The sequence below is a fragment of the Myxine glutinosa genome, chromosome 6 (assembly GCF_964187855.1).
Source record: "Myxine glutinosa chromosome 6, kmMyxGlut1.1, whole genome shotgun sequence".
NCBI classification, from domain to species: domain Eukaryota; kingdom Metazoa; phylum Chordata; class Myxini; order Myxiniformes; family Myxinidae; genus Myxine; species Myxine glutinosa.
The window spans coordinates 138,645,733-138,662,761 of NC_136266.1; the positions used below are offsets into that span (position 1 = coordinate 138,645,733).

The 17,029-nt window shown below is 52.4% G+C and overlaps 2 protein-coding genes across 13 annotated transcripts in view; one reads left to right on the top strand and one right to left on the bottom strand.

The window, feature by feature from the left end:
• LOC137430356 (coronin-1C-A) overlaps positions 1 to 8,586 on the bottom strand; it is an 81,648-nt gene extending 73,062 nt beyond the window's left edge. For 3 of the 12 annotated variants that reach the window (XM_078780569.1, XM_068121166.2, XM_078780575.1), the window contains exon 1: positions 8,094 to 8,279. In XM_078780569.1, the coding sequence (XP_078636695.1) occupies positions 8,094 to 8,095 (2 nt within the window). In that variant the 5' untranslated portion in view covers positions 8,096 to 8,279. Of the gene's footprint in view, positions 1 to 8,093 lie in introns of all 12 variants that reach the window. The other 9 variants (XM_068121164.2, XM_068121163.2, XM_078780574.1 and 6 more) reach the window with 6 other exon arrangements.
• A 141-nt stretch (positions 8,587 to 8,727) lies between these two features.
• Positions 8,728 to 17,029, top strand: part of LOC137429101 (uncharacterized) — a 70,842-nt gene continuing 62,540 nt past the window's right edge. The window contains exon 1 of the mRNA XM_078780577.1: positions 8,728 to 8,973. The gene's annotated coding sequence lies outside the window, so the exon portion shown is untranslated. The remainder of the gene's footprint in view (positions 8,974 to 17,029) is intronic.

Below are 17,029 nucleotides of genomic sequence, written 5' to 3' on the forward strand. Positions count from 1 at the left end.
CTCAGCAAAGCCCAGTAGGATGTAAATTCCATAAAACCTGGAGCCAATACCCTTTCCACATTGAAGATCAGGGCTCTTCTTCCTCGGTATTTTGATTGTACCTGAATGTCAAGACCTGCTGCACACCTATACCTATTTAAAAAACGAGCTGCTTTGCAGTGTGCTGAATTAAAAAAAAAAAAAAAAAATACACATGATGCATGTTCCAATCCAGGGTCGACAACACGTGCCATTACATCAATGCTGCCACTTTCATCCCGAATTACCTCCGCCACCAAAGGTGGATGGAAGTTACGTTTTCACCCCTGTCTGTTTGTTTGTGAACAAAATATCTCAAAAAGTTGTCCACGGATTCGGACGAAATTTGGAAGAGATGTAGCGTATGTGACAAGGACGAAATGATTAGATTTTAGTGAAGATCTGAATATGGATTCGGATATGAGAATTATTAAATTTTTTAAGTGATTCTTCACCATTGGGAGTTAGGGCCAAAAACAATACATAGCAGGATATCTCAAAAAGCTATAGATGGATTTGGACGAAACTTGGTGGACAGGGTGTGTGTGTGTGACAAGGAAGAATCGATTCGATTTTGGTGAAGATCTGAATATGGATTCGGATATGAGAATTATTTAATTTCTAAGTGATTCTTCACCATTGGGAGTTAGGGCCAAAAACAATACATAGCAGGATATCTCAAAAAGCTATAGATGGATTTGGACGAAACTTGGTGGACAGGGTGTGTGTGTGTGACAAGGAAGAATCGATTCGATTTTGGTGAAGATCTGAATATGGATTCGGATATGAGAATTATTTAATTTCTAAGTGATTCTTCACCATTGGGAGTTAGGGCCAAAAACAATACATAGCAGGATATCGCAAAAAGTTATAGATGGATTTGGACGAAACTTGGTGGACAGGTTGTGTGTGTGACAAGGAAGTATCGATTCCATTTTGGTGAAGATCTGAATATGAATTCGGATGTGATAATTATTTAATTTTGTAAGTGCTTCTTCACCATTGAGTGATATGGCCAACCAGGAGGAGGTGTGTATGCTCTCTGAGTGCCGTTCGAGTTTCTCCTGTATGCACCATCATTTTCTCTTGTTTCTCATGTTTTGCGGTGGCAAAGCATCACATTATATCCCTCATCACCATGTTTCTACCTCTCAACATCACATTAACCATACCAAAACCAGTCCTCTAACTTGCAGGTTACTCTTTCGTCCTCTCCTCTCCTTCCTCTTTTCCTGTCCGTTCATTCACTTGTTGGTGCTTCACCTTGGATACACATACACTGCGTGTTTTCCCATTGTACATGAAGGTTGGGTGGACAACTGTGTAGTTTGCCAAAGCACATGCAAGTTGTGAAGATTCATCCCAAACACCAGGTTCACATGCAAGCACACATTACCAGACCATGCACAAAGCGAGTGCGTGTGCATGAGTCAGGCAAGAACAAGGCCAGCGTGAGCCATGCCGACCACAAGGCCCAAAAGTGCAAGCTCGTGAGTCAAGTCAGACACAAGAACTGAGAGCATGTACATGTGATGTTGGCCAAGCAAAAGGATCGGTCACAAGCATGAGCCAAGCAATGCACACGTCCAAGGATATGCCTCAATTGGGCCAGTAAGTCAGACAACTTAACAAGGCTCAGGCACACAATCCAAACAAACATGAGGCTCATGAAGGACATCTGCGAGGATCACCGGCAAAGTAGGTCACCAATCAAGTCCGAGTGTGGCAATTGCTCCCTTAGGCACGAGGCCTGCACCGATCAGGCGCGAGGGCCACACATGGCGGGTCGCCCCACGAGGCTCGCGCACGGCAGGTCGCCCCACGAGGCCCGCGCACGGCAGGTCGCCCCACGAGGCCCAGACACGGCAGGTCACCCCGCGAGGCCCGCGCACAGCAGGTTTTCCCTGCGAGGCGCATGCACAGCAGGTCACCCCGCGAGGCCCGTGCACAGCAGATCGCCCACGAGGCCCGAGCACGGCAGGTCGACCGCGAGGCCTGAGCTCAGCGGGTCGCCCGCCAGGCCCAAACACGGCAGGGCGCCCGCCAGGCCCGCGCACGGCAGGTCGCCCGGGAGGTCTCCCACAAGACCACCGCATGGCGGGTCGCCCGCAAGGCCCACGCATGGCAGGTCGCATGCCAGATCCGAGCATGGTGGGTCTCCCCACAAGGACCGCGCATGGCAGGTCGCACGCCAGGCCCGAGCATGGTGGGTCGACCCGCAAGGACCGCGCATGGCAGGTCACCCGCGAGGCCCGAGCACGGTGGGTCACCCTGCGAGGCCCGCGCATGGCAGGTCGCACGCTAGGCCCACGCATGGCAGGTCGCACGTCAGGCCCGTGCACGGCAGGTCGCACGCCAGGCCCTAGCACAGTGGGCCGCCCCGTGAGGCCCGAGCATGGTGGGTCGCCCCCGCAAGGACCACGCACGGCAGGTCGCCCGCCAGGCCTGAACATGGCGGGTCGCCCCACGAGGCCCGAACAGGGAAAGTCGCCCCACGAGGCCCGCACACGGCAGATCGCCCCAGGAGGCACACTCACGACAGGTCGCCCCGCGAGGCCCACTCACAACAGGTCGCCCCACGAGGCCCGCTCACGGCAGGTCGACTGCGAGGCCTGAGCACGGCGGGTCGCCCGCCAGGCCCGAGTACGGCAGGTCGCCCGCCAGGCCCGCGCACAGCAGGTCACCCGGTACGTCTCCCACAAGGCCCGCGCATGGCGGGTCGCCCGCAAGGCCCGCGCATGGCAGGTCGCACGCCAGGCCCGAGCACGGTGGGTCACCCCGCGAGGACCGAGCATGGCAGGTCGCCCCGCGAGGCCCGCGCATGGCAGGTCGCACGCCAGGCCCGCGCACAGCAGGTTTTCCCCGCGAGGCCCACGCACAGCAGGTCGCCCCGCGAGGCCCGCGCACAGCAGGTTTTCCCCGCGAGGCCCAAACACGGCAGGTCGCCCGCAAGGCCCACGCATGGCAGGTCGCATGCCATATCCGAGCACGGTGGGTCCCCCCACAAGGACCGCGCATGGCAGGTCGCACACCAGGCCCGAGCACGGCGGGTCGCCCCGCGAGGACCGAGCACGGCAGGTCGCACGCCAGGCCCGAGCATGGTGGGTCGACCCGCAAGGACCGCGCATGGCAGGTCACCCGCGAGGCCCGAGCACGGTGGGTCGCCCCGCGAGGCCCTCGCATGGCAGGTCGCACGCCAGGCCCACGTATGGCAGGTCGCACGTCAGGCCCGCGCACGGCAGGTCGCACTCCAGGCCCGAGCACAGTGGGTCGCCCCGTGAGGCCCGAGCATGGTGGGTCGCCCCGCAAGGACCGCGCACGGCAGGTCGCCCGCCAGGCCTGAACATGGCGGGTCGCCCCACGAGGCCCGAACAGGGAAATTCGCCCCACGAGGCCCGCACACGGCAGATCGCCCCAGGAGGCACACTCACCACAGGTCGCCCCGCGAGGCCCGCGCACAGCAGGTTGCCCCGCGAGGCCCACTCACAGCAGGCCGCCAAGCGAGGCCCGCGCACAGCAGATCGCCCCACGAGGCCCGCTCACGGCAGGTCGACTGCGAGGCCTGAGCACGGCGGGTCGCCCGCCAGGCCCGAGTACGGCAGGTCGCCCGCCAGGCCCGCGCACAGCAGGTCGCCCGGTACGTCTCCCACAAGGCCCGCGCATGGCGGGTCGCCCGCAAGGCCCGCGCATGGCAGGTCGCACGCTAGGCCTGAGCACGGTGGGTCGCCCCGCAAGGGCCGCGCATGGCAGGTCGCACGCCAGGCCCGAGCATGGTGGGTCGCCCCGCAGGGACCGAGCACGGCAGGTCACACACCAGGCCCGAGCACGGTGGGTCGTCCGCAAGGCCCACGCACGGCAGGTCGCCCCGCAAGGACCGCGCACGGCAGGTCGCCCGCCATGCCCGAGCACGGCAGGTCGCCCCCCAGGCCCGAGCACGGCAGGTCGCATGCCAGGCCCGAGCACGGCAGGTCACCCACAAGGCCTGAGCATGGCAGGTCGCCCATCAGGCCCGAGCACGGCAGGTCACCCACCAGGCCCACACACGGTAGGTCGCTCACCAGGCCCGAGCACGGCGGGTCGCCCACGAGGCCCGAGCACGGCAGGCCGCCCGTGAGGCCCGAGCACAGGGCCTGAGCATGGCAGGTCACCCGCCAGGCCCGAGCACGGCAGGTCACCCACCAGGACCGAGCACGGCAGGTCACCCACCAGGCCCGAGCACGGCAGGTTACCCGCCAGGCCCGAGCACGGCAGGTCACCCGCCAGGCCCGAGCATGGCAGGTCACCCACCAGGCCCACGCACGGTAGGTCGCCCACCATGCCCGATCACAGCGGGTTGCCCGTGAAGCCCGCGCATGGCAGGTCACCCGGCAGGTCAACCGCGAGGCCCGTGCACGGCAGGTCGCCCGGCAGGTCACCCGCGAGGCCAGCGCACGGCAGGTCGCACGCCAGGCCCGCGCATGGCAGGTCGCAAGCCAGGCCCGCGCATGGCAGGTTGCACGCCAGGCCCGCACACGGCAGGTCGCACGCCAGGCCCGAGCACGGTGGGTCGCCCTGCAAGGACCGCGCACGGCAGGTCGCCCGCCAAGCCCGAGCACGGCAGGTCGCCCCCCAAGCCCGAGCACGGCAGGTCGTACACCAGGCCCGAGCACGGCAGGTCGCCCGCCAGGCCCGAGCACGGTGGGTCGCCCCGTGAGGCCCGAGCATGGTGGGTCGCCCCGCAAGGACCGTGACGGCAGGTCGCCCGCCAGGCCCGAACATGGTGGGTCACCCCACGAGGCCCGCACACGGAAAGTCGCCCCACGAGGCCCGCACACGGCAGATCGCCGCAGGAGGCACATGCACGGCAGGTCGCCCCGTGAGGCCCGCGCACAGCAGGTTGCCCTGCGAGGCCCATGCACAGCAGGTCGCCAAGCGAGGCCCGCGCACAGCAGCTCGCCCTACGAGGCCCGCTCACGGCAGGTCGACTGCGAGGCCTGAGCACGGCAGGTCGCCCACCAGGTCCACGCACAGCAGGTCGCCCGGTAGGTCTCCCACAAGGCCCGCGCATGGCGGGTCGCCCGCAAGGCCCACGCATGGCAGGTCGCACGCCAGGCCCGAGCATGGTGGGTCGACCCGCAAGGACCGCGCATGGCAGGTCGCACGCCAGGCCCGAGCACGGTGGGTCGCCCCGCAAGGACTGAGCACGGCAGGTCGCACACCAGGCCCGAGCACGGTGAGTTGCCCGCAAGGCCCGCGCACGGCAGGTCGCCCCGCGAGGCCCGCGCACGGTGGGTCGCCCCGCAAGGACCGCGCACGGCAGGTCGCCCGCCATGCCCGAGCACGGCAGGTCGCCCCCCAGGCCCGAGCACGGCAGGTCACATGCCAGGCCCGAGCACGGCAGGTCGCCCATCAGGCCCGAGCACGGCAGGTCGCCCCCCAGGCCCGAGCACGGCAGGTCACATGCCAGGCCCGAGCACGGCAGGTCACCCACCAGGCCCGAGCACGGCAGGTCGCCCATCAGGCCCGAGCACGGCAGGTCACCCACCAGGCCCACACACACTAGGTCGCCCACCAGGCCCGAGCACGGCGGGTTGCCCACGAGGCCCGAGCACGGCAGGCCGCCCGTGAGGCCTGAGCACAGGGCCCAAGCACGGCAGGTCACCCGCCAGGCCCCAGCACGGCATGTCGCCCACCAGGCCCAAGCACGGCAGGTCACCCACCAGGCCCACGCACGGTAGGTCGCCCACCAGGCCCGAGCACAGCGGGTCACCCACGAAGCCCGCGCATGGCAGGTCACCCGGCAGGTCAACCGTGAGGCCCGCGCACGGCAGGTTGCCTGGCAGGTCACTCGCGAGGCCCGAGCACAGGGCCTGAGCACGGCAGGTCACCCGCCAGGCCCGAGCACGGCAGGTCACCCACCAGGCCCGAGCAGGGCAGGTCACCCACCAGGCCCGAGCACGGCAGGTCACCCGCCAGGCCCGAGCACGGCAGGTCACCCGCCAGGCCCGAGCACGGCAGGTCACCCGCCAGGCCCGAGCACGGCAGGTCACCCGCCAGGCCCGAGCACGGCAGGTCACCCGCCAGGCCCGAGCACGGCAGGTCACCCACCAGGCACACGAACGGTAGGTTGCCCACCATGGCGGAGCACAGCGGGTCGCCCGCGAAGCCCGCGCATGGCAGGTCACCCGCGAGGCCCGTGCACGGCAGGTCGCCCGGCAGGTCACCCGCGAGGCCAGCGCATGACAGGTCACCCGCAAGGCCTGCGCACGGCAGGTCACCTGGCAGGTCACCCGCGAGACCCGTGCACGGCAGGTCACCCGGCAGGTCACTTGCGAGGCCCGCGCACGGCAGGTCACTCGTGAGGCCCGCACACGGCAGGTCGCCCAGCAGGTCACCCACGAGGCCTGCGCATGGCAGGTCGCCCGGCAGGTCCGAGCACGGCAGGTCACCCACCAGGCCCGAGCAGGGCAGGTCACCCACCAGGCCCGAGCAGGGCAGGTCACCCACCAGGCCCGAGCACGGCAGGTCACCCGCCAGGCCCGAGCACGGCAGGTCACCCGCCAGGCCCGAGCACGGCAGGTCACCCACCAGGCACACGAACGGTAGGTTGCCCACCATGCCCGAGCACAGCGGGTCGCCCGCGAAGCCCGCGCATGGCAGGTCACCCGCGAGGCCCGTGCACGGCAGGTCGCCCGGCAGGTCACCCACGAGGCCTGCGCATGGCAGGTCACTCGTGAGGCCCGCGCACGGCAGGTCGCCCAGCAGGTCACCCACGAGGCCTGCGCATGGCAGGTCGCCCGGCAGGCCCGAGCACGGCAGGTCACCCACCAGGCCCGAGCAGGGCAGGTCACCCACCAGGCCCGAGCACGGCAGGTCACCCGCCAGGCCCGAGCACGGCAGGTCACCCGCCAGGCCCGAGCACGGCAGGTCACCCACCAGGCACACGAACGGTAGGTTGCCCACCATGCCCGAGCACAGCGGGTCGCCCGCGAAGCCCGCGCATGGCAGGTCACCCGCGAGGCCCGTGCACGGCAGGTCGCCCGGCATGTCACCCGCGAGGCCCGCGCACAGCAGGTCACCCGCGAGGTCCGCGCACGGCAGGTCGCCTGCGAGGCCCGCACATGGCAGCTAACCCGCCAGGCCCAAGCATGGCATGTCACCCGGCAGGTCGCCCCGCGAGGCCCGTGCATGACAGGTCGCCCATGAGGTGCGTGCATGGCAGGTCACCCGTGAGGCCCGCGCATTGCAGGTCACCCGCCAGGTCACCCGCGAGGCCCGGGCACGGCAGGTCACCCGACAGGTCACCCGCGAGGCCCGCGCACGGCAGGTCACCCGCGAGGCTCGCGCACGGCAGGTCACTCGCGAGGCCCGCACACGGTAGGTCACTCGCGAGGTCCGCGCACGGCAGGTCACCCGGCAGGTCAGCCGGCAGGTCACCCCACGACTTTACCTCGTGCATAGTCAGTGCTTTACTGGCTATGCACGAAGCCCCAAACAGTGCTTTACCAGCTATGTACGAGGCCCTGCACAGTGCTTTACCGGCTATGCACGAGGCCCTGCACAATATTTTACCGGCCACATACGAGGCCCTGCACAGTGCTTTACCGAATACATACGAGCCCCCACACACTGCGTTACAGGCTACGTACAAGCCACCACAGAGTGCTTTACCAGCTACTTTCGACGCCCCATAGAGTGCTTTTTCTGCTACGTACGACGCCCCACCGAGTGCTTTACCGGCTACGTACAAGGCCCAGCAGTGCTTTACCGGCTACATAGAGCTTCGCACACTGCGTTACCGGCTAAGTACGAGCCATCACAGAGTGCTTTACCGGCTACACACGAGGCCCAGCACAGTGCCTTACCGGCTACGTTCGGACCCCCACACACTGCGTTACCGGCTACGCACGAGCCACCACAGAGTGCTTTACCGGCTATGCACGAGGCCCGCGGACGCGTGCTCTGTAACAATCTCTTTGTACATTGTTTGAGTTAATCTTTTAATCGGGAAGGGACCCTTGATAGGAACGCAGCAAAGTAACATTTTAACAACTTGGATCCAAAAGCTGACGTACAGGTTTTGAAATAAAACTTACATTTTCGCACGAGTGACGAACTTTTCGGCGCCGATTCTCTGTACTTAAGAGCAAGACAAAGTTACTCGCGAGAAACGAAATTTATGAGACATTTCCGATACAGATCGGCATAGACAGAGACAGACACGGTCAGGCAAGCAAGACCTCTCTCCCTCCCCCTCCTTCGTCCCCAGTGCACCTGTCTGTCCAAGCTCCGTTGCGCTGCGCGTTGGGCGATCCCAGCCCCTCGTGCGATCGCTTCTGATGTCCAACCCGCACAGGGGAATCGGGGAAGGAGTCGAAATACTGGGAAGGAAGGGGAACAGGGGCGATAAGGAGTCCTCGCTGCCTTCCAAATCCAGCGATGCGGCAAGTGGAAAGCAAAGGGGTGGGAATGACGAGGCGGGGGAGAAAGGGGCTGGAGGTGTTGGGTGGGGCTGCTCCACGGGTCTCGATCGAAGCCCTTTCCGTGGCGTCCTCTTCCAGCACGGAATTCGGACCATGGAACAGCAAAGACGGTCTACTCGAGCCAGAAGAAAACAGAAGGGGGGGGGGGGGCAGGAGGGGAGGATTGAACAAGGGAAATTGCTCCCTTAGGGACTGGAGGTACGTTTACGAAAGTTTTAGGATACGATCACACCTGTAAGGACACGTTACACGTCCGTACTTTCATCGTGGTATTGGGTAAGGCCTCTGAGCTCTTACACCGACGAATTAAGATTACCTGCCCCTACGTTTGTTACCTGCTCCTACGTTTAACCGGAGCGGGGTACTTCATTGTACGGTACCGGTATTCGGCTCACGGCATGCTCCGCTCCATCAGTGCTTACCTGTCTCAATGTCTGTGACGTCCCCGCATGCAGCTCTCCGCTCGATTGACAACGAGATGCCGTTTGTGAAGGTATTTTAACTAATATGTTCACATTTTAATTATACGAATAGTATTTATAATTGAGAATAACCTATTAACTTATAAAAACGTTGGGCTAATTGAGAATAACCTATTAACTTATTAAAACGGTGGGCTAATTGAGAACCTACTAACTTATTAAAACGGTGGGCTAATTGAGAAGAACCTATTAAAACGGTTGACTAATTGAGAATAACCTATTAACTTATTACAACGGTGGGCTAATTGAGAATAACCTATTAAAACGGTTGGCTAATTGAGAATAACCTATTAACTTATTAAAACGGTGGGCTAATTGAGAATAACATATTAACTTATTAAAACGGTGGGCTAATTGAGAATAACCTATTAACTTATTAAAACGGTGGGCTAATTGAGAATAACCTAATAACTTATTAAAACGGTGGGCTAATTGAGAATAACCTATTAAAACGTTTGGCTAATTGAGAATAACCTATTAACTTATTAAAACGGTTGGCTAATTGAGAATAACATATTAACTTATTAAAACGGTGGGCTAATTGAGAATAACATATTAACTTATTAAAACGGTGGGCTAATTGAGAATAACCTATTAATTTATTAAAACGGTGGGCTAATTGAGAATAACCTATTAACTTATTAAAACGGTGGGCTAATTGAGAATAACCTAATAACTTATTAAAACGGTGGGCTAATTGAGAATAACCTATTAACTTATTAAAACGGTTGGCTAATTGAGAATAACCTATTAACTTATTAAAACGGTGGGCTAATTGAGAATAACCTATTAACTTATTAAAACGGTGGGCTAATTAAGAATAACCTATTAAAACGTTTGGCGAATTGAGAATAACATATTAACTTATTAAAACGGTTGGCTAATTGACAATAACATATTAACTTATTAAAATGGTGGGCTAATTGAGAAGAACCTATAAAAACGGTTGACTAATTGAGAATAACCTATTAACTTATTAAAACGGTGGGCTAATTGAGAATAACCTATTAAAACGGTTTGCTAATTGAGAATAACCTATTAACTTGTTAAAACGGTGGGCTAATTGAGAATAACATATTAACTTATTAAAACGGTGGGCTAATTGAGAATAACCTATTAAAACGGTTGGCTAATTGAGAATAACCTATTAACTTATTAAAACGGTGGGCTAATTGAGAATAACCTATTAACTTATTAAAACGGTGGGCTAATTGAGAATAACCTATTAAAACGTTTGGCTAATTGAGAATAACCTATTAACTTATTAAAACGGTTGGCTAATTGAGAATAACATATTAACTTATTAAAACGGTGGGCTAATTTAGAATAACCTTTTAAAACGGTTGGCTAATTGAGAATAACCTATTAACTTATTAAAACAGTGGGCTAATTGAGAATAACCTATTAAAACGATGGGCTAATCGAGAATAATCTATTAACTTATTAAAATGGTGCCCTAATAACTTTTTTAAACGGTGGGCTAATTGAGAATAACCTAATAACTTATGAAAATGGTAAACTAATTGAGAGTAACCTATGAACTAATGAAAACGGTGGGCCAATTGAGAATCATCCAACAACTTATTAAAGTGGTTGTCTCATTGAGAATAACCTAATAACTTACTTAAACGGTGGGCTAATTGAGAATAACCTAATAACATGAAAACGGCAAACTAATTGAGAATAACCTAATAACTTATGAAAATGGTAAACTAATTGAGAATAACAAGAACTAATGAAAAGGGTGGGCTAATTGAGAATAATCCAACAACTTATTAAAACAGTGCACTAATTGAGAATAACCTATTAACGTATTAAAATGGTGGGCTAATTGATAATAACCTATTAAAATGGTGGGCTAATCGACAATAATTTATTAACTTATTAAAATGGTGTGCTAATTGATAACCTATTAACTTATTAAAATGGTGGGCTAATCGAGAATGACCTATTAACTTATTAAAACGGTGGGCTAATTGAGAACAACCTATTGACTTATTAAAATGGTAGGCTGAGAATAACCGATTAACTTATTAAAAAGGTGTGCTGGGAATAACCTATTAACTTATTTAAAGTCAGCTAATTGAAAATAACCTATTAACTTATGAAAATGGTGAGCTAATTGATAACCTATTAAAACGGTGGGATAATTGACAATAACCTATTAGCTCATTAAAATGATGGGCTAATCGAGAATAATCCATTAACTTCTTAAAATGTTGCGCTAATTGATAACATATTAACTTATTAAAATGGTGTGCTAATTGATAACCTATTAATCTATCTATAATTCCAGTAATCTCTGTATGTCTGTGTGTCTGTGACCGCTGTTTCTCGACAACCACGGGTCCGATATACTTTAAACTTGCCAGGTATATTGCTGGGGACCTGAGGATGTGCCTTTTCAAGGTTTCATATTAATCGGAGAAGTAGTTACCGAGCTATGTCCAAAAAACGATTCAACCAATCAGAGAGCAGCGAGCTATCACGTGTGCCGAACGTGGCGAACAGACTCTGCCTCGGACGGCACATTTGAGAGCGTATTCATTTATTTCACGTTGGCAAACTATGTTGCCGTTAAACTATGTTTTAAAACTAATTAAAACTAATTTGCGATTCATCGTAACTGCGATTCGTAACTGCCGTTCGCTTTGGCTTTGCGAATGGACCAAACCATTTCATGTAAATAGAGGGGGGGGGGATTGTCACCGTACTCGCAAGCCGTTCGCTTTGGCTTTGCGAATGGACCAAACCATTTCATGTAAATAGAGGGGGGGGATATAATTTTAGATATATATATAGTACGGGCATGCCCTAGTTTATTAAAACGGGATAATTGAGAAAAACCTAATACCTTATTAAAAAGGTGGGCTGAGAATAACCCATTAACTTATCAAAACGGTCGGCTAATTGAGAATAACCTAATAGCTTATTAAAAAGGTTGGCTGAGAATAACCCATCAACTTATCATAACGGTGGGCTAATTGAGAATTACCTATTAGCTTATTCGAGTGAATGCATAGCAGGCAAGAAGGATTCATTTACAAACTGTTCCGCCCATGCAAAGCACCTGCATACCAAGTCAGGTAGGTGTTTGATCAACCAAGGATTTGACCAAATAGTACGTGCTGCTTCCTTGCTCGAAACTCAGCATTTAAAAGGATAAGAGGGACAACTATACAGTCACGTGAAAAAGTAAGAACACCCCATGTAAAGTTTTGACTTTTTCAACATATTTCAACATACAGCTATTTGATCTTCATTTCAACAATATTGATAGATTAAGGTGATATATTATAACAAATATCATGAAACATTTACATTTTGTAGTCCATTGTATAATTTAAATAAACATAAATTCAAATTTCACATGTGGAAAAAGTAAGTACACCCCTACATTTATCACTACTTCAAATACATAAAATTAGAATCAGGTGCACCAGCTCAGGTGCAAATGATTAGAACATGGTTGGAGAGGATCTTGGGGAACCTGTCTTATTTAAACCTCAGACATTTAGTTTGGTTTGCTCTTTGTTGTTGAAGTGTGCGGCGTCACCGTGCCTAGATCCAAAGAGCTCCTGAGGCCTTCAGAAAGAAGGTTATAGATGCATATAGTCTGGGAAGGGATTTAAAAAGATCTCCAAACAATTTGAAATCAATCATTCGACTGTCCGGAAGATCATCTACAAGTGGAGAAGATTCCAAACAACTGCCAACTTGTTCATGCCAGGCCGCCCCAGCAAGTTCAGCCCGAGAGTAGACCGCAAGATGCTGAAAGAAGTCTCTAAGAACCCCAGAATGTCATCACGGGACTTGCAGGTAGCTCTTGCCACTGTTGATGTCAAAGTGCACGAATCTACCATTAGAAAGAGGCTGCACTAATTTGATCTACATGGGAGGTGTGCCAGGAGGGCACATCCCATCTGTGCTCATCATTTAGGCTGATATAGGCCTAAATGATATGGCTGCCTTTGCTGTCCAGAAAGAACATCAGGGCAAGGCTAAAGTTTGCCAATGAACACCAAGGCAAAGACCAGCACTTCTGGAACAATGTGCTCTGGACAGATGAGTCAAAGGTAGAGCTATTTGGCCACAGTACCAGAAGACATGTTTGGCGAAAACCAAAGACAGCATTTGACCACAAGAACCTGATACCAACTGTAAAGCATGGTGGTGGAAATATTATGTTTTGGGGCAGCTTTGCTGCATCAGGGCCTGGGCAGCTCACCATCATATAATCAACTATGAATTCTTCATTGTACCAGAGGGTGCTTGAGGATAATGTGAGGCCATCTGTCAGAAAGTTGAAGCTCAACCGAAGGTGGACCTTGCAACATGACAATGACCCTAAACGTACCAGTAAATCCACCAAGGAATGGCTGAAAAGAAAGAAATGGAGGGTTCTGGAATGGCCAAGTCAAAGCCCGGATCTAAATCCCATCGAGATGTTGTGGGGGGATTTGAAACGAGCTGTGCATGCAAGAAACCCCTCAAACATCGCACAGCTGAAAGAATTCTGCACGAGGAGTGGGCAAAAATTTCTCCCAGTCGATGTCAGAGACTGGTAGACAGTTATAAGAAACGCCTACTTGAGGTTGTTTCTGCCAAAGGGGGCAATACCACCTATTAGAGCCAAGGGTGTACTTACTTTTTCCACATGCGGAATTTGCATCTATGTTTATTTAAATTATACAATGGACTACAAAATGTAAATGTTTCATGATATTTGTTATATTATATCACCTTTATCTATTAATATTGTTGAAATGAAGATCAAATAGCTGTATGTTGAAATATGTTGAAAAAGTCAAAACTTTACATGGGGTGTACATACTTTTTCACGTGACTGTTGGTTGGCAACCATTGTGCAGGCTTGATGGGCCCCTGGCCTCCTCCTGTATTGAAATGCCTTGCTCTGAAGGAACTCATATTTCATCCATCCCATCTGTGCTCATCATATCACCCATCCCACATCCCCCCAGGTTTCATCACATGTACAATTGTTACTGCAATTGGCCTCAACAAGCTCCACTCGAACTGGAATGTAATCAGTCATGTGGTGACAGATTTTGAGGTATTGGAGCCCTGCAAAAATGAGTCGGACGTCATTGCCAGATCTAATCTACCATCACATCAAGTTTAAACATGACACTAACCATTTGCATCCCCAAAATGAGTGATAAATGAAGTACAAACAAACACACACCAAATACCAGGATCTCAAAAATATTACCACAAATTAACTACAACAGGAGGCATTCCGGGTTCGGTGACGATCCTGGAAAGAGTCCTTGAAACAAAACTGAAAAAAGTTGAACAGCTTGGTCCATGGACTGTGACACACACACACACACACACACACACACACACACACACACACACACACACACCCTTTTAATAAAAAGTCACCGTTTTTTGACAAATGTATTTTAAGAAATAAAGATGTTTTTATATTTGGTTATTTAGTTCCATGTGGTAAGGACTGGTAGGATGGCCTAGAGGTACGCACACTCTCCTCTAAGCTGTCTCGTCTGGGCCCACGGATGGACGTTAAGCTGGGTATCCTGTCTCCTCACATTATTTGTTTAGTTAGTTTCTTTCTTGCAATTGACGAAAGAAAATGAAGCTTTGGGGCGAGATAAACACTTGAGTATTTAAAAGGAGTATTGAAGATGTCAGAGAAGAAAAGCATGATGTTAATATACAGTAAAAACATCATGCTTATTTGCTCGGACATCACGAGTCCGTGTCATTGATGTATTATATAATCTGTTGACGATAATCTGTATTGTTATAATATCGCTCCTTAGACAAAGTCTCCAACGTATCGACATATCCAAGGTTTGATCCCTACTATTACCTGTGACCGACATGTCACAGGTCTACAAGAGCTTCGCGTTGCTGTTGGGGCTTTTGTGGGTCTATTTTCAAAATGTGCACCCATTGGTCAGACAGCTGCTGGACCACACCCACATCTGTAGCTTGACTCCACCCACCATAGTGCCAAGATGAAATGATATGGCCGCCATTTTTTTCATGGTGGCCCGAGCACTTTAGGCTGATATAGGCCTCTGCTGATTATACACTGCCCAGCTTTGTTGCATCAGATTTCCATTGGCTTTATTTGGGTCGAGTGTTAAATTATTTGTAAGATTTAATCAAGCCCATAGACGCCTCCCTAAAACATAGCATTATGGAATTTTTGAACAGCGCCAGATGCATGTTTCCCAATTGGCCTGTTCCCGGATTTCTAAAGCCAATTCCATCGCACTTAATGACAATGTCCCATACCTCGAATGGCCAGTACAGGTTTTATGAACAAAAGGTTTATTACCACAGAGATAGCTGGAGAGCGTTGCTAACTACAGACTTGGCATTTAATATGGAATTTTTTATTTTTTTTGACTTGGGTTTACTTTCTTAACTCAGTATATCAATCTGGTGAGTTTCTTTTACCCTTCGGTGATGTCTGTTGAAAGAACCATGTCACTGATTGTCTTTCGCAGCAAGAAGTCAATAACAGGATTATATCACAGGTGGCGTGACAAAATGTAAGGACAGGTACATTTGACGATTGGCTTCACAATTGGGTATATAAGGGTTGTTGCGTTCTGTATTAGTGGAAAACAACTGCTGCACGTCTAAAAAAGTTATTGCCGCTTCCTCTGGAGATAGTCCGTCAACTTGACAATGCTGTTTGTCATGGAGTGGTGGCTTTATGAAATTCTGGCATGAAACAGCGTGCTATTCCTCGGCAGTATGGCATCACTCAAGGTCAGGTGTCAAAGATCCTGAAACGAAATGCTCAGAGGGGTGTCCCTACTCCAATACCGAGGCCAGGACGTCCACGCAGAACCACAAGGAGAGATGATCGCCAGCTGCACCGTTTAGTCCGCAATGGCCGTACCAAGTCAGCTAATCGGCTTAGGGCTGAGTGGCAGCAACTGACAAATGTGCCTGTATCCAGAAGGCCAGTCAACCAGCAACTGGTTCAAGCAGGCTATCGTGCCAGGCGTCCCCTGAGAAAGCCACGCCTGACGAGACAACACAGCCAGCGCCGATTGCAGTGGGCCAGAGAGCACCGTTAATAGCAGCCAGGACACTGGAATCACGTGACCTTCAGTGACGAGTCTAGATTTCTGGTCTATCGTCAAGATGGCCGTGTCCGAGTGCGCAGACAAGTGCATGAAGCCCACAACGAAGATTGTATAGTGCCAAGAGTCCAAGCTGGAGGTGGTGGGGTGACCGTTTGGGCTACTTTTCATGCAGGGGGCAAAACTGACCTGGTTGTTCTGAATGGAAACCTGAACTAGTTCAAGTACAGGGTCATTCTGGAAGAAACATTGCTTCCATTTGCTCGTGCAGCATTTCGAGGAAACTTTGTCTTCCAAGATGACAATGCACGGCCTCATCGTGCTCGCATGATCCAACACTTTCTTGCTGACCGTGGTGTAGAGCATATGGAGTGGCCTGCCATGTCCCCGGATATGAATCCGATAGAGAACTTGTGGGCAGAATTAACGCGTCAAATCGACAACTTCGACCAGCAGCCGACCTCTGTGCGTGAATTGCAGCAGACTATTGTCACTGCATGGCAAGCGATTCCTGTCCAAACCTTGGCAAATCTGGTGAACAGCATGCCTCGACGTGTACGTGCTCTCCTGAATGCTCGTGGGGGTTACACGAAGTACTGAACTGTAATTTTACTGTCTGTAATCCCAGTCATAATTTAGCTTTTGTTTTTGTTGAAAAAAAATTTGGCTAATGTGCAAAATACAGAGATACTTCTGGAAAACGTACAGAAGTTTAACACAGTACTGTCCGTGAATTGAGTTCGATATCAGTTTACATCACTTTCAAGGATCAATTTATTTGCTTCGAAATGTCAAATGTGGTTTTTGTTTCTTTTATAGGTCACATTAACAAAATCTAGAATAATTTCAACATAATTCCAATGAACTTTTGGTTCTAAGTCATCTTGAAAAGTAAGTTCACCCCCACAAAAAAAATATTCCATATTAAATGGCAAGTCTGTATATAGGCAGAAACCTGCTAACTAAACACACC